The sequence below is a fragment of the Bombina bombina genome, chromosome 2, assembly GCF_027579735.1.
Source record: "Bombina bombina isolate aBomBom1 chromosome 2, aBomBom1.pri, whole genome shotgun sequence".
Lineage (NCBI taxonomy): Eukaryota > Metazoa > Chordata > Amphibia > Anura > Bombinatoridae > Bombina > Bombina bombina.
The window spans coordinates 1,040,964,846-1,040,987,418 of record NC_069500.1 but is presented as its reverse complement, the minus strand read 5'-3'; the positions used below and the strand labels follow the sequence as shown (position 1 = coordinate 1,040,987,418).

General features: G+C 37.6%; 1 protein-coding gene across 1 annotated transcript in view; it reads left to right on the top strand.

The window, feature by feature from the left end:
- The window catches only part of SCLT1 (sodium channel and clathrin linker 1), a 555,483-nt gene that overhangs the window by 180,826 nt on the left and 352,084 nt on the right, over nucleotides 1–22,573 (top strand). Inside the window, 1 exon segment of the mRNA XM_053703662.1 lies at nucleotides 19,430–19,495. Within this exon segment, the coding sequence (XP_053559637.1) occupies nucleotides 19,430–19,495 (66 nt within the window).

The window sequence follows — 22,573 nt, the reverse complement described above, 5'->3', positions numbered from 1 at the left end:
AAAATCTTTCTTTCATGATTCAGATAGAACATACAAATTTAAACAACATTACAATTTACTTCTATTATTTATTTTGCTTCATTTTTGAGATATCCTTATTTGAAGAAAAAGCAATGCACATGGGTGAGCCAATCACATGAGACTTCTATGTGCAGCAACCAATCAGCAGCTACTGAGCATATCTAGATATGCTTTTCAGCAAAGAATATCAAGAGAATAAAACAAATTCGATAATAGAAGTTAATTAGAAAGATGTTTAAAAATGCATTCTCTTTCTAAATCATGAAAGAAAAAATGTGGGTATCATGGCCCTTTAAGAAATGTATATAGAGAAAATGATTACATATGCAGTATATTACGAGAAAAAACGCAAAAAACACTCTGAGCATAAACACAGATGCCAGAGTGTATTAGTGGGTGGGGGGGGGATATAAAGAGGCAATATAGGTGAGGAGCCTGGGACTCCAAACAAGTGACCGGTATGGATTACTGTGGAGGATATAGGTGTTATTACTATGAAATAAGTATACTGCTAAAACAGATAAAGTACAGAGCATTGCCTCAGCCGCTGGCAACCTCCCCACATTAATCATAAAAGAAGCAGTATTAAAAATAATATATATAGCTTCCCCTCCTCTTTAAAAAAAATAGAAGTGACTATATCACACACAGATCCCTCTTTATAATAATAATGATACGTTTTTAGAAGAAATTACCTCTATAAAGGCTATATATCAGGCATTGCTATAAACGTGCGAGTGGTCAGTTGGGAATATAAGAAGCAGAGTTATATACTGTAAACCTAAAGACGTATATAAAATATTAAATACTCAGGTACTCACCAGCCCTGGGATCAACACTGACCGGAGTAACTGAAACTATATTAGTGTAACCTGGTACAGATAATGCATGACTTTCAATCTTCTATTTATAAATATTCAACAAATAACAAGAGGCATTTAAACAACTCAATTGAATAACAAAACTTATGAAAACAAATCCCTCTAGAGCTACTGTAAAAAAACAAAACAAGGAGTCTTATTACTATAAATAGCATATATAGGGAGCAGCCCAACGTAATGGAACATAGTCTGCTTAGGGTGGGATAGGTTTTCAAATGCACATTGTAATTTACGGCCACTCTTCTAAAATTCCCATAAGACCAGTGCAGTTCAATTAGAAATCCCTATTAGGTAGGTGTTCAAATGCACATTGTAGTTTACAGCCACTCTTCTAAAATTCCCATAAGAGCAGTGCAGTTCAATTAGAAATCCCAATTAGATTAGCTGTCATTATCATCATCAAAGTGACCACTCGCTCCCCAGGGTATCCACTACTGACCAGCCTCCAGGGTCCCACGTCAAAGCCAGTGGATGCACATAACTGTGGTATCTGGGATACTGAGAAGGTGGTAGGCCATACAAAGCTGACAACCATAAATATCTTGAATGCAAGGTATAAGTACTATCGAGGGTCTTCACAAATCTAAGAGCCATAGACGGCTGGGTCATCACAGAGGGTGGTAGGTAAGTGATTTGGAGACCGTGTCCAACCTGTGTTGGTGATTCACTGCTCCGCCATTTAGACTGCAAGTCCCCATCTGCCAAATCACTCTGAGGTCTCCGGGTGACGGTCGATGAGTGCCTGTACCCTGGGGCATCACCATTCCCACTGTCCCGGAACATGGTAAAAAAATATAGTATACTCAGCAGTCTGGGCGTCCTCCAGGTTCAATGTCCCACACAGTATTTCTGTGAATGCAGCATGGTGCCTGTCAAGCAGGCAGTGCAACTCTTCCATGACTGACAAGTAAGTCACCATGGTTGGATTGTGGGTTTACCAGTCTGGGTATGTCCTGGTCAAGAGAAGATCCCTCTGTTTTATACTTGTATAGGGGGTTATCCGCTTTCTATTCATGCTTGATCTCACTCACACTTGAGCCTGCCATGTGGTAGGAATAATTGTACTTGCGGCCCGATTGTCAGGAAGCCGTTCGCAGTCGTGATGTTCTGAAGTCACTACTTCCTTCTAATCTGCACTTCTGGGTCTCAGGTCTGAACCGGCTTTGATAGTGTTTAACTTGCCAGCCTTTTGCTATGAATTTGTGCCCATCTAGCCTGCGCTATAGCTTAATTACCTTTAGAAGTCCCCGGAGCCCCACACAACTGCGGCCATGTTGGTCTATGGCTTGCTCCGCCCCCCAGATGAGCGATTTTTTGACGGCCTCTCTAATTGTGTATCTGTGGCTTGTCAACCTTTCCCTGAAAGAAGTGGTCATTTTCCCAACATAAAAAAGGGAACACAGACATATAATGGAGATTACATGCATGCTTGTGTAGGATAACCTATGATGAATTTTAAATCTCTTATTGTAATGAGGATGCTGGAAAGTTGTTCCAACCAACATGCTGTTGCATGTCTCCACATTTTATTACTTATCTCTCCTAACCCCAGCTGGAAGAGTAATTTCTTCTGGCTATGTTTACACAGATTTTCTATAGCCAATACTTAAGTAAGGAACACTGAACCCAATTTTTTTTCTTGTGTGATTCAGACAGAGCATGAAATTTTAAGCAACTTTCTAATTTACTCCTGTTATCATTTTTTCTTTGTTCTCTTGCTATCTTTATTTGAAAGAGAGCATCTAAGCTTTTTCTTGGTTCAGTACTTTGGAAAGTACATTTTTATTGGTGGATTAATTTATCCACCAATCAGCAAGAACAACCCAGGTTGTTCACCAAAAATGGTCCGGCATCTAAACTTACATTCTTGAATTTTAAATAAAGATACCAAGAGAATGAAGAAAATTTCATAATAGGAGTAAATTAGAAAGTTGCTTAAAATTTCATGAAAGAAAAAATTTGGGTTCAGTGTCCCTTTAAGTAAAGAAACTTTTGGTATTGGTTGGAATAGTTCAGGCAAAATCAGCTATTTAAAATGATTAAATAAAGGTAAATTAGTTATTCGTAAAAAAAAATATATATATTTATATACACTGCCACAAGTAGAATACAAATATTCCTTGCTCTCTGAGAAATCAAAGTGGCATAGTCTATATGTCCGTACACAAAACGCGTAAATTAGGATATGCTGCATACACATTCAAACATAACATAAGCATGTGTAGACATATGGTACATGCTATGGTAAACAATCTATTGGACACCAAGCTGATATAACATTGCTATGTGACTAATCTATTTGATGAAGGTACCATTTAGGTACTGAAACGTCATGGGACTGCTTTTATTGGAATATGAAAATAAATGTTACATTTTAATGAAAAAATTCCAATGCCTTATGGAGCTTCTGAATCTGTTTTGCCAATTTAGCACCCTAGTATATGTTGCCTTACTTGTAGGTGTGCATATCCTCTCAGTGGAATATGAATATTAATATATATATATATATTTGCATACAAAGAGAGAAGCGCTCTACCAGGAACGAACAATTTTACTGTGGATAGCAAGTGTTTGTCTTGGAACGCTGTGTTCTTTTGCCGCCATACATAGGCCCCTTGTTATGACCAAATAACTCAATCTTTGTTTCATCAGTCCACAGCACCTTCTTCCAAAATGAAACTGGTTTGTCCAAATGTGCGTTTGCATACCTCAAGCGACTGTGGCGTGTGTGCAGAAAAGTCTTCTTCCACATCACTCTCCCATGCGCTGAATTGTTGAACGATGCACAGTGACACCATCTGCAGCAAGATGATGTTGTAGGTCTTTGGAGGTGGTCTGTGGGCTGTTTTTGACCATTCTCACCATCCTTTGCCTTTAACTCTCTGATATTTTACTTCTGGCCTTTACAAGAACTTAACATTTCCTCACTATGTTCCTCACAGTGGACACTGACAGCTTAAATCTCTGCAATAGCTTTTTGTAGCTTCCCCTAAACCATAATGTTGAACAATCTTTGTTTTCAGGTCATTTGAGAGTTGTTTTGAGGCCCCCATGTTGCCACTCTTCAGAGGAGAGTCAAAGAGAACAACTTGCAATTTGGCCACCTTAAATACCTTTTCTCATGATTGGATGCACCTGCCTATGAAGTTCAAGGCTTAATGGGCTCAACAAACCAATTGTGTGTTCCAATGAATCAGTGCTAGGTAGTCACAGGCATTCAAATCAACAAAATGACAAGGGTGCCCAAATTTATGCACCTCTCTAATTTTGTTATGATGCATATTGCACATTTTCTGTTAATCCAATAAACCTCCTTTCACTACTGAAATATTACTGTGTCCTTCAGTTATTTGATAGATCAAAATGAAATTGCTGATCCAAAAATCATGGAAAATGTCAGGGGTGCCTAAACTTTTGCATACGACTGTATGTGTGTGTATATATATATATATATATATATATATATATATATATATATATTTATTTTTATATATATATATATATATATATATAACCAATAGGCCAGCACTCAGGGTTAAAAAAGCAACAACCCAGGGTGCTTCCACGGTGTAGATAGTATTTTCAGTGTTATTTTTTAATGTAACGTTTCGGGGTGTTACCCCCTTCGTCAGACAAAACAAAATAACAACACCCCGAAACGTTACATTAAAGGTAACACTGAAAATCCTACCAAGTGCATCCTTTATTTGCTGATACTATATATATATATATATATATATATATATATATATATATATATATATATATATATTTATTTATATATTTGATAGGAAATATTCGGTTCCCCGAAAGAAGGGGTTAAAACTTAACTTTTAATAGGTTAAAATTAGAGTTCTTTTTAATTGCAATATTTTTGTGTTAATATGGTGCCAATACCGAACTAACTTTCCCCTTTACAAAAGTGGTTATGGCAGACGAATGATGTCACCTGTAATTGAAGTTTGTTGCAGCTAAATGAGTCACGTATATCTATGAGAAGAAAAATCTATGGAGTATTATACCTCTAGTTAACAATCTCATATTATAGCCGAAATACTTACTTTTACTTGATTTCCATTATATAACTCTTCCAAATGTATCTTAAGTAAGGGCAGCTATTATATCAGGAGTTAACTACATTTTTGCAGCTTATCCCGCAGAGACACCTACTAATTTATGGCTTTCTGTCATATATGTTTCCTATTTTATTACCGCTAACTTGACTTATAATTAATAGCAGAACAGCTGCTTAATTGGCTAAAAATTACCAGCAGAACAGCTGCATATAGTTGGTGACCACTAAGTAAGCGCCTTTGATTCTGTCTTATATATGGGAAACCACATTACAGAACTTTTGAAATTTTTTAGAGATCTCTGAACCAAAAGGGACATACGTGATCAGAAACAAATAACAATAATACATAAGCATTATAATATATTGAGGAGCAATAACTCAATACACTTATATTCAGTGTTACTTCCCATTTCTGTTCTGTATTTTCCCATTACCCTTACGACATCTTGGAACTCACATAACATTAATATTGGGGAATCCTTATTCGCCATTCCACAAGGGGATACAATAAACATTATTTGATATTGTAGAGTGCACCATTGCCAAAATATTTTGTTTTTATGGGTGATGATTTATCTTAACCTATTAAAAGTTACGTTTAACACCTTCTTTCGGGGAACTGAATATTTCTTATCAACTATATATAGCATTATAGTGATGTTGAGTGCTATTCATGTACACACTTTTCCAGTGTTCACTGGATTCCTGTAAATACTATTTCCTTTAATGTACAGCACCTTTTCCTTCCCAGTATAATCTGGCCGCAGATAAGATTATTATATGTATGAATCTACATTATTAATTTAGTACACAACACTTGAAATGCCATCGATTTTTCTCATATATATGTGTCTGTGTATGTACAGTGGCAAGAAAAAATATGTGAACCCTTAAGTAATGAGTGTCTTAAAATCAGGTTTGATGTTCATCTAGCTTACAGTAATCAACAGATCCAATCTGCTTTGACTAATAACACACACATTATTGTATTTTTCTTGTACATATTGAATATATCATTCAAATATTCATAGTATAGGTTAGAAAAAGTATATGAAACCCTAGGCTAATGACTTCAACAAAAGCTAATTAGATTTGAATACTGGCAAACCTGATGTCCAAATAATGAAACGAGATTGGAGGTGTGAATTAGAGCTACTTTGACTTATAAAAAAGCACTCAAACATGTTGAGTTTGCTATTCACAAAATGCATCTGTTGATATGAACAATGTCTTGCAAAAAAAAGAGCTCTCAGAAAACCTGTAATCAAGTATTGTTGCTTTGCAAAAAGCTGGAAAGGGTTACAAAGTTTTCTCATCAAAGTGCTATTAAACAAATTGTCTATAAATTGAGATGATTTAGTACTGTGGCTACTCTCCCTAGAAGTGGCCATACCGCCAAGATGACTCAAAAGATACATCACACAATTCTCGATGAGGTAAAAAAAGAATCCTAAAGTGACTACTAAAAACTTGAAGAAGTTATTGGAACTGATTAACATCTCTGTTCATGAGTCTCCTATATGGAAAAATTAAACAGGCATGGTGTCCATGGCAGGACAACACAAAGAGAGCCACTGCTTTCCCAAAAAACATTGCTGTGCACCTGAAGTTTGCCAAAGTCCACCTTGACACTCCACAACACTACTGGAAAAATGTTTTCTTGACTAATAAAACTAAGGTTGAGTTGTTTGTGAAGAACACGCAGCACTATGTATGACTTAAAATGAGCAAAACATACCAACATGAAAAAATCATCACAACAGTTGAGTACGGTGGAGGGAGCTTCAGGATTTGGGGCTGCTTTGCTGATTCAGGCCGATTGTCATCATTGAGGGAAAAATGAATGCCGAAGATTATCAAGATTATCAAGATATAGTATAAGTTGGGTAATGCTGATCGGAACAGCCAATAGAATGCGAGCTCAATCTGATTGGCTGATTGGATTTTTCCTACCTTAATTCCGATTGGCTGATAGAATCCTATCAGCCAATCGGAATTCGAGGGACGCCATCTTGGATGATGTCATTTAAAGGAACTGTCATTCGGCTAGTAGGCGTCGCTTGAAGAGGTTGGATCCGCGTCGGCTGGGAATAAGATGGCTCCGCTCCGGAAGAAAGAAGATTGAAGATGCGGCTTGATAGAAGACTTCATCCCGATGATGGACTTCCGACTTCAGCCCGATGATGGATTTCTTCAGCCGCCGCTTGGATCCAGACTTCAGCCCGAGGATGGACGTCACTCTTCAGCCCCCCGCTTGGGCTTGGATCAAGACTTCTGACCCTCTTCTGGACAGATCGGGACCCGGTGAGGTGAAAACAAGGTAGGGAGATCTTCAGGGGCTTAGTGTTAGGTTTATTTAAGGGGGGTTTGGGTTAGATTAGGGGTATGTGGGTGGTGGGTTGTAATGTTGGGGGGGGTATTGTATGTTTTTTTTTACATGCAATAGAGCTGAATTCTTTGGGGCATGCCCCGCAAATGGCCCTTTTCAGGGCTGGTAAGGTAAAAGAGCTTTGAACTTTATTAATTTAGAATAGGGTAGGGCATTTTTTTTATTTTGGGGGGCTTTGTTATTTTATTAGGGGCTTAGAGTAGGCGTAATTAGTTTAAAATTGTTGTAATATTTTTCTAATATTTGTAAATATTTTTTTATTTTTGTATCTTAGTTCTTTTTTATTTTTGGTACTTTAGTTAGTTTATTTCATTGTATTTATTTGTAGGTATTGTATTTAATTAATTTATTGATAGTGTAGTGTTAGGTTTAATTGTAGATAATTGTAGGTAGTTTAATTAATTTAGTGATAGTGTAGTGTTAGGTTTAATTGTAACTTAGGTTAGGATTTATTTTACAGGTAATTTTTGTAATTATTTTAACTAGGTAACTATTAAATAGTTTATTAACTATTTAATAGCTATTGTACCTGGTTAAAATAAATACAAAGTTGCCTGTAAAATAAATATTAATCCTAAAATAGCTACAATATAATTATAATTTATATTGTAGCTATATTAGGGTTTATTTTACAGGTAAGTATTTAGATTTAAATAGGAATAATTTATTTAATAAGAGTTAATTAATTTCGTTAGAATAATTTATATTAACTTAGGGGGGTGTTAGTGTTAGGGTTAGAATTAGCTTTAGGGGTTAAAAAATTTATTAGAGTAGCGGTGAGCTCCGATCGGCAGATTAGGGGTTAATACTTGAGTTAGGTGTCTGCGATGTTAGGGAGGGCAGATTAGGGGTTAATACTATTTATTATAGGGTTATTGAGGCGGGAGTGAGGCGGATTAGGGGTTAATAACTTTATTATAGTAGCGGTGCGGTCCGCTCGGCAGATTAGGGGTTAATAAATCTAGGCAGGTGGAGGCGACGTTGAGGGGGGCAGATTAGGGGTTAATAAATATAATATAGGGGTCGGCGATGTTAGGGGCAGCAGGTTAAGGGTACATAAGTATAAAGTAGCTGGCGGTGGTGTACGGAGCGGCAGATTAGGGGTTAAAAAATTTTAATAGAGTGGCGGCGATGTGGGGGGACCTTGGTTTAGGGGTACATAGGTAGTTTATGGGTGTTAGTGTACTTTAGAGCACAGTAGTTAAGAGCTTTATAATCCGGCGTTAGCCCAGAAAGCTCTTAACTACTGACTTTTTTCTGCGGCTGGAGTTTTGTCGTTAGATTTCTAGCGCTCACCTTCAGCCACAACTCTAAATAACCGGCGTTATAAAGATCCCATTGAAAAGATAGGATACGCAAATGGCGTAGGGGGATCTGCGGTATGGAAATGTCGCGGCTGGAAAGTGAGCGTATAGACCCTTTAATGACTGGCTCCAAATACCAGAGGGCCGTAAAAACCAGCGTTAGAGCCTCTAACGCTGGTTTTGACGGCTACCGCCCAACTCTAAATCTAGGCCTTAGTTTTACCATCACGTTCAAGGTGGTTCTTAAATTACAAATAAATGTGTCTTCATGTTATATGAAAATTAGCTTTTTTGGTTACATGGACAGATAGGTTATTGATTAATATTTACAATTAAATGATATTTGATGTTTATTTCTTCAGTATCCTTGTCACTGAATTTATATTTAAAAATATCAGTTTAGCTTTTATAATTCTCCCAGACATCAGCACTCCCTTAAATGTAGCCCCTATTTTATATATGGCACTGTTTCCCCCCTTCATGGAGTAGATCGGTGGAGCACAGACTTTTTTTATAAATAGCTAATGAGTGTGCTTCTGTTTTAAATATGAGAGACAAATAGGAGGCTATGCAGAATAAGAAAAGGATTTGAACAATGTTCAGTCTCTCTCTGTTGACGTATTTCCTTCGTCCAACCTGCTGTATTAGACCTTATGTTCACTTAATATGTAATGTCCAAATATAGAAAAAGCATTTGGTCTGGCAAGAATATAATGTCCTTTCTCAAATTACGTTATTGACAGTGCTTCTTAAATTGTTCTGGATTTCTGCCACATTATGCTGTTCTAATCTTCCTAATAGTCTTATATTACAATTGTCACCGTTATTTATTTTTAAAGGGACAGTGTACCTTTATTCTTCTTCCATGTAATTTGTTCCCAATGAACCATTGTACCTTTTGTAGAGTATTATTTATTTATTTATTTACAAATAGCTAATTTACCTTTATTTCAGCATTAGAAATTGCTGATTTTGACTGAGGTATCCCAACCAATACCAAAAGTTTCTTTACTTAAGTATTGGCTATAGCAAATCTGTGTAAACGTAGCCAGAAGAAATTACTCTCCCAGTGGGGGTTTGGAGAGATAATTAATAAAATGTTTATTTTCAATTGTTCTCCCTGAGTATTGGAATTTGGTATACAAACAATGATAATATATAGAAGCATCTGTTTGTACAGAAAGTGATAACATAAAGCTATCTGATTTCCCTGCAAGCTCAACTCATTTTAATGTGTTGTGGTTTCAAAGAAATACAAATAATATTTCATATACAAAATTAACATTAACAGACATTTCTCATACATGTTTTTACTGAGTAGCTGATATAACAAAAAATTGTAAATGCCTAAAGTGGAAAACAATTTTACAATACACTGTCGCTTTAAAGATTGAGTATTTTGTAAGGAAACCTTTTTTAGGCATTCTTAACCAAAAACGGGGCGGTTTCTTCTGGACCCATTGAAGGGAATTCCCTTTATGTATGCTAACAATATTCTGGGTCCTATACCAGAGACATGAGGGTGTCTTTTCCAGTGTTATATTTTAAAGGGAAACCTAGTCTTTTCTAAAAGGGACAGTAAACAAGTTGTAATTACAAGCCATTTCTGTCATATTGCTATGTAATAACATATCAGCCAAGTTTAAATGTCTTAAAACAAATTAATATCCTTTTTTACTGCAATTGTTTTCAATAGCGAAACTCCACCCACCAGTTGCCTTATTGTAGGAGCCAATCTGGGCTTTAGTCTGCAGACAGCAAGGCTAATCACGTGCATTATGTTGGTATAAAGTACATTGTTTTCCAGTGGTTAAAGCTATTTTTCAGAACAAAATTACATGAGAAATCAAATAAATATTGAATGTATATGCAAAAGTTGTTTTAGGCTTAACTACACATTTTATGCACATTAACCCCTTAATGACCACAGCACTTTTCCATTTTCTGACCGTTTGGGACCAAAGCTATTTTTACATTTCTGCAGTGTTTGTGTTTAGCTGTAATTTTCCTCTTACTCATTTACTGTACCCACATATATTATATACCGTTTTCTCGCCATTAAATGGACTTTCTAAAGATACCATTATTTTCATCATATCTTATCATTTACTATAAAAAATTATAAAATATGAGGAAAAAATCGAAAAAAACACACTTTTTCTAACTTTGACCCCCAAAATCTGTTACATATCTACAACCACCAAAAAACACCCATGCTAAATAGTTTCAAAATTTTATCCTGAGTTTAGAAATACCAAATGTTTACATGTTCTTTGCTTTTTTTGTAACTTATAGGGCCATAAATACAAGTAGCACTTTGCTATTTCCAAACCATTTTTTTTCAAAATTAGCGCTAGTAACATTAGAACACTAATATCTTTAGGAATCTCTGAATATCCATTGACTGTATATATATTTTTTTTTAGTAGACAACCCAAAGTATTGATCTAGGGCCATTTTGGTATATTTCATACCACCATTTTACCGCCAAATGCGATCAAATACAAAAATCGTTCACTTTTTCACAATTTTTTTCACAAACTTTTGTTTCTCACTGAAATTATTTACAAACCGCTTGTGCAATTATGGCATAAATGGTTGTAAATTCTTCTCTGGGATCCCTTTGTTCAGAAATAGCAGACATATATGGCTTTGGCGTTGCCTTTTTGGTATTTAGAAGGCCGCTAAATGCCACTGTGCACCACACGTGTATTATGCCCAGCAGTGAAGGGGTTAATTAGGGAGCATGTAGGGAGAATTTTGGGGTAATTTTAGCTTAGTGTAGTAGACAACCCCAAACTATTGATCTAGGCCCATTTTGGTATATTTCATGCCACCATTTCACCGCCAAATGCAATCAATAAAAAAAACGTTAACTTTTTCACAATTTTAGGTTCTCACTGAATCATTTACAAACAGCTTATGCAATTATGGCACAAATGGTTGTAAATGCTTCTCTGGGATCCACTTTGTTCAGAAATAGCAGACATATATGGCCTTTGGCGATGCTTTTTGGTATTAGAAGGGCCGCTAAATGCTGCCTGCGCATCACGCGTGTATTTTGGCTAGCAGTGAAGGCGTAATTATGTAGCTTGTAGGGAACTTGCAGGGTTAAATTTTAGCTTTAGGTTAGAGCTCAGCCTCCCACCTGAAACATCAGACCCCCCTGATGCCTCCCAAATAGCTCTCTTCCCTCCCCCCACCCCACATTTGTCCCCGCCATCTTATGATGTACTGGCAGAAACTCTGCCAGTACTAAATAAAAGGTATATTTGGGCTTTTTTGAGGGTTTTTTTTAGCATATTTACATATGCTGCTGTGTAGGATCCCCCCTTTGGCCCCAACCTCACAGATCCCCCCACCAAACAGCTCTATAACCCCTCCCCCTCTGCCTTAATGGGCGCCATCTTGGGTACTGGCAGCTGTCTGCCAGTACCCAGTTTAGAAAAAAATGTGCTTTTTTTTAAGAAAAAATCCCTTTTTCTGTAGTGTAGTTCCCCCCCCACCCAAGACCAACCCCCTACCCCTCCAAGATCCCTTTGACTGCTGTTTATTTTTTTCATCTTTGCCCTTTTCCCCCACATAGTTAAATTCATTTTCTGTAGTATAGCGGTCAGATTATTTTGGGAAATTTTTCTAAAGATATTATCACATATTATTGATTTTGTAGTTCTCAAAACTGTGAATTTGTGTCTGCAGAAATAGTATGCTCCTTCTTCACAGCAAATTTGGGTTTCATATAGAATGTACAGATTTCATATTTACTTTTATTATCAAATTTGCTTCATTCTCTTGGTATCCTTGGTTGAAGGAGAGTAATTCTCTATCATGGCCTAGCTGAACACATTGGCCCCAAGTTATCAAGGTCTGGCGGACCTGATCCAACAGTGCGGATCAGGTCTGCCAGACCTTGCTGAATACGGCGAGCAATACACTCGCCATATTCAGCATTGCACCAGCAGCTCACAAGAGCTGCTGGTGCAACGCCGCCCCCTGCAGACTCGCGGCCAATCACAGGGGTGTCAATCAACCCGATCGTACTCGATCGGGTTGATTTCCGGCGATGTCTGTCCGCCTGCTCAGAGCAGGCGGACAGGTTATGGAGCAGCGGTCTTTATGACCGCTGCTTCATAACTGCTGTTTCTGGCGAGCCTGCAGGCTTGCCAGAAACACGGGGCATCAAGCTCCATTCGTAGCTTGAAACATATGCCCCATTGAGTGAGACAGTGAAGAGCAGCTAGCTCACAATAGTGCATTGCTTGTAAACCTACCTATGAATGCTTTTCAACAATGGATACCAAGAGAACAAAGCAAATAAATTGTAAATTGTTACAAATTAGATGTTGTTTCTGAATCATTAAAGCTTAATTTTGATCTTACATATCCTTTTAATGCATTGATCCCTTGCAAATCTATGTACACAGAATCAATACTATGTTTCAAGAAGCTCACTGTTTAGTAAAATTGTTTGATGTGGAATTGATCTGCACAAGGACCTAAATGTGAGGATGAATGATTATGTTTTAGTTAAATAAAAACTATTTAATTTGTTATGATTAGAGGGACAGTGTACAACCAATTTGCATATAACTGCCCGTAATAGACACTACTATAAAGAAGATATGCACAGATACTGATATAACAATCCAGTATAAACCCTTTTAAAAACTTATTTAGAAGCTCCAGTACAGCACTGTGTTGATGATGTTAGGCTGGGACACCCACTGAAAGGGTTGAGAAAGACAATAAAGTGCAGCTGAAAAGTTAAACAAAATTAAATGATTAACCTATAAAACTGGAGATAGTTTACCTCCCAATAATGTTATTCATTTCTATGATCTATCTATGCATATCTTATGATGTATAACTAAATCAGTAACGGCCTGATATAACTGGAAACCTAACCTGAAAACCATGATTTAACCCCTTAACGACCGAGGACGTGCAGGGTACGTCCTCAAAAAAAAGGCAGTTAATGCCTGAGAACGTACCCTGCACGTCCTCGGTGTGGAAAGCAGCTGGAAGCGATCCTGCTCGCTTCCAGCTGCTTTCCGGTTATTGCAGTGATGCCTCGATATGGAGGCATCCTGCAATAACCCCCCTTGGCCATCCGATGCAGAGAGAGTCTGGGAGGCGGGTGGGCGGCCATCGATGTGCCCAGTGGAGTGGAGGGGGGCGGGATCGGGGGCGGGAGGGGTGGGAGCGCGCACGGGAGCGCGCGCGTGCACGGGGGGGCGGGGGGGGGGGCGCGTGCACGGGGCGGGAGCGGGAGGGAACCGCTACACTACAGAAAAATCAAGTACTTGAATTAACTTTTTGAAAGCTGTAAATAACAGCTAAAAGATGTGGAAGGGGTGGGGGGTTGATCTTGGGGGGGGAAGCTACACTGCAGAAAAGGGTTTTTATTTAAAAAAAAAGGCACATTATTCACTAAACTGGGTACTGGCAGACAGCTGCCAGTACCCAAGATGGCGCCCATTAAGGCAGAGGGGGAGGGTTAGAGAGCTCTTTGGTGGGGGATCAGTAAGGCTGGGGGCTAAGGGGGGATCCTACACAGCAGCATATGTAAATATGCTAAAAAAAATAAAAAAAAACCCAAATATAGCTTTTATTTTAGTACTGGCAGAGTTTCTGCCAGTACTTAAGATGGCGGGGACAATTGGGGGGTGGGGGAGGGAAGAGAGCTGTTTGGGAGAGATCAGGGGGTCTCATGTTTCAGGTGGGAGGCTGAGCTCTACACTAAAGCTAAAATTAACCCTGCAAGCTCCCTACAAGCTACATAATTAACCCCTTCACTGCTAGCCATAATACACGTGTGAAATGCAGCGGCATTTGGCGGCCTTCTAATTACCAAAAAGCAACGCCAAAGCCATATATGTCTGCTATTTCTGAACAAAGGGGATCCCAGAGAAGCATTTACAACCATTTGTGCCATAATTGCACAAGCTGTTTGTAAATGATTTCAGTGAGAAACCTAAAATTGTGAAAAATTTTATGTTTTTTTTAATTTGATCGCGTTTGGCGGTGAAATGGTGGCATGAAATATACCAAAATGGGCCTAGATCAATACTTGGGGTTGTCTACTACACTACACTAAATCTAAAATTAACCCTAGAAGCTCCCTACATGCTCCATAATTAACCCCTTCACTGCTGGGCATAATATACGTGTAGTGCGCAGTGGCATTTAGCAGCCTTCTAATTACTAAAAAGCAACGCCAAAGCCATATATGTCTGCTATTTCTGAACAAAGGGGATCCCAGAGAAGAATTTACAACCATTTAAGCCATAATTGCACAAGCTGTTTGTAAATAATTTCAGTGAGAAACCAAAAGTTTGTGAAAAAATTTGTAAAAAAGTGAACGATTTTTTGTATTTAATCGCATTTGGCGGTGAAATGGTGGCATGAAATATACCAAAATGGGCCTAGATCAATACTTTGGGATGTCTACTAAAAAAAATTATATACATGTCAATGGATATTCAGAGATTCCTGAAAGATATTAGTGTTCTAATGTAACTAGCGCTAATTTTGAAACATAATGGTTTGGAAATAGCAAAGTGCAACTTGTATTTATGGCCCTATAACTTACAAAAAAAGCAAAGAAGATGTAAACATTGGGTATTTCTAAACTCAGGACAAAATTTAGAAACTATTTAGCATGGGTGTTTTTTGGTGGTTGTAGATGTGTAACAGATTTTGGGGGTCAAAGTTAGAAAAAGTGTGTTTTTTTCAATTTTTTCCTCATATTTTATAATTTTTTTTATAGTAAATTATAAGATATGATGAAAATAATGGTATCTTTAGAAAGTCCATTTAATGGCGAGAAAAATGGTATATAATATGTGTGGGTACAGTAAATGAGTAAGATGAAAATTACAGCTAAACACAAACACCGCAAAAATGTAAAAATAGCCTTGGTCCCAAACGGTCAGAAAATGGAAAAGTGCTGTGGTCATTAAGGGGTTAAACTGGTCTTACTGACTAGTGATTTAAATAATAATTTAAATCAATTTGATTTCAATCAAATCCACCCTGGTTAGATCAAAGAACTGAAAAACGACCTCCTTGTTAAGATATGTACAGTAGACTAGAGGGTCAAATAGATTGCATTACAGCCCTGGACCTAGCAATGAGCACACTTCTCAAAAGCAGCCCATGGAAATCCTCAAATTTTGCTAACAATTTATTTAAAGGTTAAAATACTTTCAAAACATTTGTTTATTATGTAGTTACTTGCAATGCAGGGCTTAACTGTTATACAGCATGCTTTTATACAAAATTACTGTAAAGACCCTGTACCATGGCTCCTTATGGAATTGCCTTAAAATTAAAGGTATAGATAAGCATTAGGGTTCTTTTCTTACATTGAGTAAAGGGTTTGAAGGAACAGTTGGCACAAAACAAATCTACTGTGTGGATGATACCCCTTGGTCAACAAACTTAAGGGGCGTGATCCGATATACGGCGCAGGTTTCGGCGCATGCGTGGAAACCTGTGCCACCCGTAGTTTCACCTCGCACATTGGGCTACCACATATACAGCGCCGACGGTTGCTAAAGTGCCGTTAGTTGGACAGAAATATTATTCCTATTTAAAACGAAATACTTACCTATAAAATAAACCCTAAGATAGCTACAATATAATTAATAATTACATTGTAGCTATTTTGGGGTTTATATTTATTTTACATGTAACTTTGTATTTATTTTAACTAGGTACAATAGCTATTAAATAGTTAATAACTATTTAATAGCTACCTAGTTAAAATAATTAGAAAATTACCTGTAAAATAAATCCTAAGTTACCATTACACCTAACACTACACTATCAATAAATTAATTAAATAAACTACAATTATCTAAACTAAAATACAATTAAATAAACTAAACTATATTACAAAAAAACAAACAAACACTAAATTACAAACAATAAAAAAATATTACAATAATTTTAAGCTAATTACACATAAACTAAGCCCCCTAATAAAATAAGAAAGCCCCCCAAAATAATAAAATTTCCCTACCCTAAACTAAATTACAAAAATAATCAGCTCTATTACCAGCCCTTAAAAGTGCCTTTTGCGGGGCATTGCCCCAAAGTAATCAGCTCTTTTACCTGTAAAAAAAAGAACAACCCCACCCATTACAACCCACTATCCACACACACACTCTAAAACCGACCCGATCCTGAAGACCTGCGGAGAAGGTCCTGTTCCAGGTGGTGAAGTCTTCTTCCAAGCGGCGACGGTCTTCAGTTCCAACGTCGCCGATCTTCAGTTCCAGAGTGGACGGTCTTCAGCTCCGCGGTCATCGGTCTTCAACTCCTCCACTCCCCGCCGGCTGGTTCCTTGAAGAAGAAGAGGTCACCGCTTGGAAGAAGACTTCACCGCCTGGAACAGGACCTTCTCCGCCAGTCTTCAGGACAGGTAAGGAGCACTTGAGTGTTAGACTTATTTTTTTTAAGGGGGGATCGGGTGGGTTTTAGAGTAGGGGTGTGTGGGTGGTGGGTTGTAATGGGGGGGGGTTTTCTTTTTTTTACAGGTAAAAGAGCTGATTACTTTTGGGCAATGCCCCGCAAAAGGCCCTTTTAAGGGCTGGTAATAGAGCTGATTATTTTTGTAATTTAGTTTAGGGTAGGGAAATTTTATTATTTTGGGGGGCTTTTTTATTTTATTAGGGGGCTTAGATTAGGTGTAATTAGCTTAAAAGTCTTGTTATCTTTTTTTTATTTTTTGTAATTTAGTGTTTGTTTTTTTGTAATATAGTTTAGTGTATTTAATTGTATTTTAGTTTAGATAATTGTAGTTTATTTAATTAATTTATTGATAGTGTAGTGTTAGGTGTAATGGTAACTTAGGTTAGGATTTATTTTACAGGTAATTTTGTAATTATTTTAACTAGGTAGCTATTAAATAGTTATTAATTATGTAATAGCTATTGTAACTAGTTAAAATAAATACAAAGTTACCTGTAAAATAAATTTAAACCCTAAAATAGCTACAATGTAATTATTAATTATATTGTAGCTATTTTAGGGTTTATTTTATAGGTAAGTATTTAGTTTTAAATAGGAATAATTTAGTTAATAATATTAATATTATTTAGATTTATTTAAATAATAATTAAGTTAGGGGGTGTTTGGGTTAGATTTAGGTTTAGAGGTTAATAAATTTAATATAGGTGGTGGTGGTGTAGGGGCTCAGATTAGGGGTTAATAAATTTAATATAGGTGGCGGCAGTGTAGGGGGATCAGATTAAGGGTTAATAAATTTAATATAGGTGGCGGCGGTGTAGGGGGATCAGATTAGGGGTTAATAAATTTAATATAGGTGGCGGCGGTGTAGGGGGATCAGATTAGGGGTAATACATTTAATATAGGTGGCGGCGGTGTAGGGGCGTCAGATTAGGGGGTAATATATATAATATAGGTGGCGGCGGTGTAGGGGGGTCAGATTAGGGGGTAATACATATAATATAGGTGGCGGCGGTGAAGGGGGGTCAGATTAGGGGGTAATACATTTAATGTAGGTGGCAGCGGGGTCTGGGAGCGGCGGTTTAGAGGTTAAACACTTTATTAGGTATTGTGGTGGGGGATTGCAGTTGACAGGTAGATAGACATTGCGCATGCGTTAGTTGTTAGGTTTTATTTTGCAGGCAGTTTAGGGAGTTACGGGCTCCAATACTCGGCGTAAGGCTTACTACACCTGCATTTTGTGGCAAGGTGAAAATGGAGTAAGATGTAAGTCCTTACGCTGTATATTGGATACCAAACTGCACAGCTTTTCTATACCAGTCTATGGGCCAAAAAACTACGGCCGAAGGGTGAAATATATGAGCGTAACTTCTATGTTACGCCGTATATAGGATACCAAACCAGCGCAAAATTTGGCGTTGCTGGCTTTTGTGGGCGACAAGCCATTCCTCAGGATTAAAAATGGGGTTTATTGGAAAGTGTGACCATAATCCATGCATATGAGCTGACATCTTTAAAAGAGCGGAGACCCCCCCCCCTATAATTTGATAGTTACAACCTATGTTGAGTAATTGGCATGGCAATAGTGTCAATTAAAGGACCATTTTACACAGCAGAATAGCACAATCTGCAAATGCATACTAAAAAGACAATGCAAAATCGCTTAGTTTGAATTTCTTATAAGTAGTAGATGTCTTTCTAACATATTTTAACGTTAGTTCTATTTTCCATCCCACTGCATCACATGTGACAGCCATCAGCCAATAGCAAAATGCATATGTGTATTTTCTGTGAATCTTGCACATGCTCAGTAGGTTCTGGTGCCTCAGAAAGTCTATATACATAAAAAGATAATGCACATTTAGATAATGGAAGTTAATTGGAAAGTTGTTTCAAATTGGGTGCTCTATCTGAATAATGAACGTTTCATTTAAAAGAGAAGTTTAATTTCTCAATCACATTTAAGGAGGATAGCTCTTTGTGCTAAATTCATTCTTATATGTGATAAATAAGGCAGTTGAAAATGGCAGTGCTACCAAATTATAGTGTATTATTTTGTGTATGTGAAATGCTAAAAGGTACAAAGTTTGCTTTATATTTTAAATCAGCAAGAGTCCCCTTGCTCAAATGAAGGGGCCCATAACGGGAGTAAAAGTTCTCAAAATGCTGTGTGGTGTGATGAGAATGAAAGAATAGTAGTTAAAAACTCTGATGTTTATATTAATCTGCTAAATAATTCTGACATTACATAATAACCTAAATATATCTTTGCCTTTTTGTTTAGGAGCAGTTAGTTAATCTTCAGCAAGTAGCTAAACAACTTCAGGGGGCTTATGAAAAAGTCGAGAGGGTAAGTGTTTTTTATATGTGTTTTTTTTATTTTATTTTATATATAGAATAGCCATGTATGAACTACTGCTGCATACATAAATACAGGTCTCTGTAGACTTACACAGAATACAACACAAAATATAAATATAGAACAATATATGCAACAAGATGTCACTCTCATAATAGACTTGTATAGCACAACAAACACTTTGGTTATGTACAGAACAAGGTATACTTATCACTTGTTTTATTCGTCAAGGTGTCATTAAATGGACAGTAAACAACAAAAATGTTATTGTTTAAAAAGATAGATAATCCCTTTTCTTTATTTTTACCATTCCCCAGTTTTGCATAACCAAAGCTGTTATAGAAATATAATTTTTACCTCTGTAATTACCTTCTATCTAAGCTTCTGCTGACTGCCTCCTTATCTCAGATCTTTAGACAGACTTACATTTCAGGCAATTGGTGCAGACTCTTAAATAACTTCACGTGCATGAGCATAATGTTTATTTATATGAAACACATGAACTAACACCCTCTAGCTGTGAAAAACTGTCAATGCATTCAGATAAGAGGCGGCCTTTAAGAGCTTAGAAATTAGTATATGAGCCTACCTAGGTTTAGCTTTCAACTAAGAATACAAAGAGAACAAAGCAAATTTGATGATAAAAGTAAATTAGAAAGTTGTTTAAAATGGCATGCCCTGAGAGCTCGGAGGAAGAGGAGGAGCCTGTGCATAGACTGCACGTTGCACCTGTGCAGGTATCTCTCCCATGCAGATACACCTTGGCGGTAAATCGTGCCTGGAACCCTCATGCTGGAGGGATTTACTGCAGCTGGCCTAAGCCATCAGCCCAGCTGTCCTCCACAGCGTATACATTGACCATACGCTTTTACAGAACTTTACCGGAGAACCTAACATTGTCCCTGTTCAGCACTCTATCTAATCTCACTGGAAGTGAGAATAATACCCAAAAAGACTGAAACAGCTGAAAATTCATCTCCCCCTCCACCGGGCTGGAGCGAGAGGGTTTAAAAAAGGAGCTACTGAGTATATCTGAGAAGCCTGAGCAGTTTCCTTTGAGCAGAAGACTGACGACTACCCCCCGCAAAACCTATCCGATCAAGAACTAGCGCTGCCGTGACCGCCTCCACCCACCGATGATGCGTGTGGAGAGCTGATAGAGTCCTCCTCCTGGTTTGGGGGACCACGGAACCGGCTTCTCACTTCCCGCCGGAACTACGCGGATGAGCACAACAGGCGGAGGAGCACCGGAGCTAGGTGAATCAGTCGGGACATCTCAGAGCTACGCCCGCGACTGCGAAACGACATCTGCAGAATATTTGCAGGCGGGGTACGGAGGCAAGAACCGTGGAGTTTGAAAGTCGCTGTGCGGTGAATCACCCTGGCTGAGATCCCGCTGCAATATCAGTCCGAATACAAGCAGGGGTAAGAAGGTACAAACTGCTCTGTCTTTGCTCATATCAATAGCTCAGGCTCTCTCTTTAAAAATAATACAACGCTCCCTGTATTAGGACTATATTCTAATGGGACCTTGCTGACTTTGCTCTTCTCCCTATTATGGAACCTCCTTGCATTTATTTCTTTATTTTCGGCCGGTGGCCGCACTAGTGTTAACTACAGGTTGTCCCTGGTTGGAGAATCTTTGCTCTGAAAACTGATAGATACCATTCACATAAAGAACTGCTGGAGCCATTTGAAGGGGACTTACATTGATGGTGTACAAAACATGGGCCAACCTTGAACTAAAATAGATGTTTAGTCACACAAATAGCTATCGTAACTCATTTTATGTGATATAAAGAAGTAACGGATTTACTTATTCTTTTTCTTAGGGCCTACTAACCTATTAACCTAAAAAACAAATTTATATGTCAATTGTGTCTTAGGAATTGTTGTATTTTGAAATTAAGCTATGTGATAGTTAAGTGCTTGGGGAGGGGAAGAGAGGAAAAAAGGGAGAAAAAGGAGGAAAAATACAACCTATAATTTACAGATAACATTGATATCACCCTGAAAGCATACTATTGTATGATCTCATTTCTTAATTCTTATCTAAGGGTAAGATACAGTATTTTGAAACAGCTAAACTCTGACATTCTCAGCTAAAGCATTCCGCCCCAGTTATCTGAAATAAGGTGTAATTTAACTCTTAATTAAGAGCACGTATCTGTGTCCCTATCTTATTGCTACCAGTTAAGAAGGTATCAAATTATTTCTATACCTGTTTTGCTATACCTAATACATTTAACCCAAAGGGATTTACAAATGCATTCTATCACTATATATCTACTTCTTTGAGTACTGCTTACATAGGGATTTTCTGGTTTGATTTGTATATGAAAAATGCTAAGAACTTAGCTGCAATATAAGTAAGGGGTGAGCTGGAACCTACATCTCAGAACTGGTTGCAACTTAATTTTTTTTAATTAAAACGGTGTTTCTGTGTCCCTATGCTATTGTTGCTAGCTAGGAAAGCATTGGAGTATTTTTTCACTTGTTTGGATATATCTACCATATTTGTATTGGAGGGGATTCGCAGGGGCACCCTGTCATTAACTGTTTATTTTTTTAAGTATGTTTGATCTGTATATGGAAACGGCTAAGTAATTAGCCATAACACAAGCAAGGGGTCAGCTGGAACTTATATTTTAGATAAGCCCCCTCTTAAGTAAAACTTTTTGGGCCTCTTGGCTGGTGTGGGGACTCTCTTACATAGGAATCTACACCTCACTAAATTAAGCTTTTTTTTTTTTTTTTTTTTTTTTTTTTTTTTTTTCTCCTCCCCTCCCTCACTTCTTCCACCCCTCCTATCCTCACATTTTCACCCCCCCCTCACTCCCACTTCCTTACCTTTCCTCCCACGGAATTTATTGAACACTTATTTTTTTTATTTTTTCTGAATACGGCACAAGTGGATCACTACTTAGGCTATTTGCACAATATATGGATAAATTTCTTCACAGTCACTCCCGGACTCCCCCACCAGCCATGACAGCAAAACCAAGAGAGAAAAGGAATAAAAACACTATAGAGGCAGCTGCCGAGACACAGCTAACTCCTGTTAATACT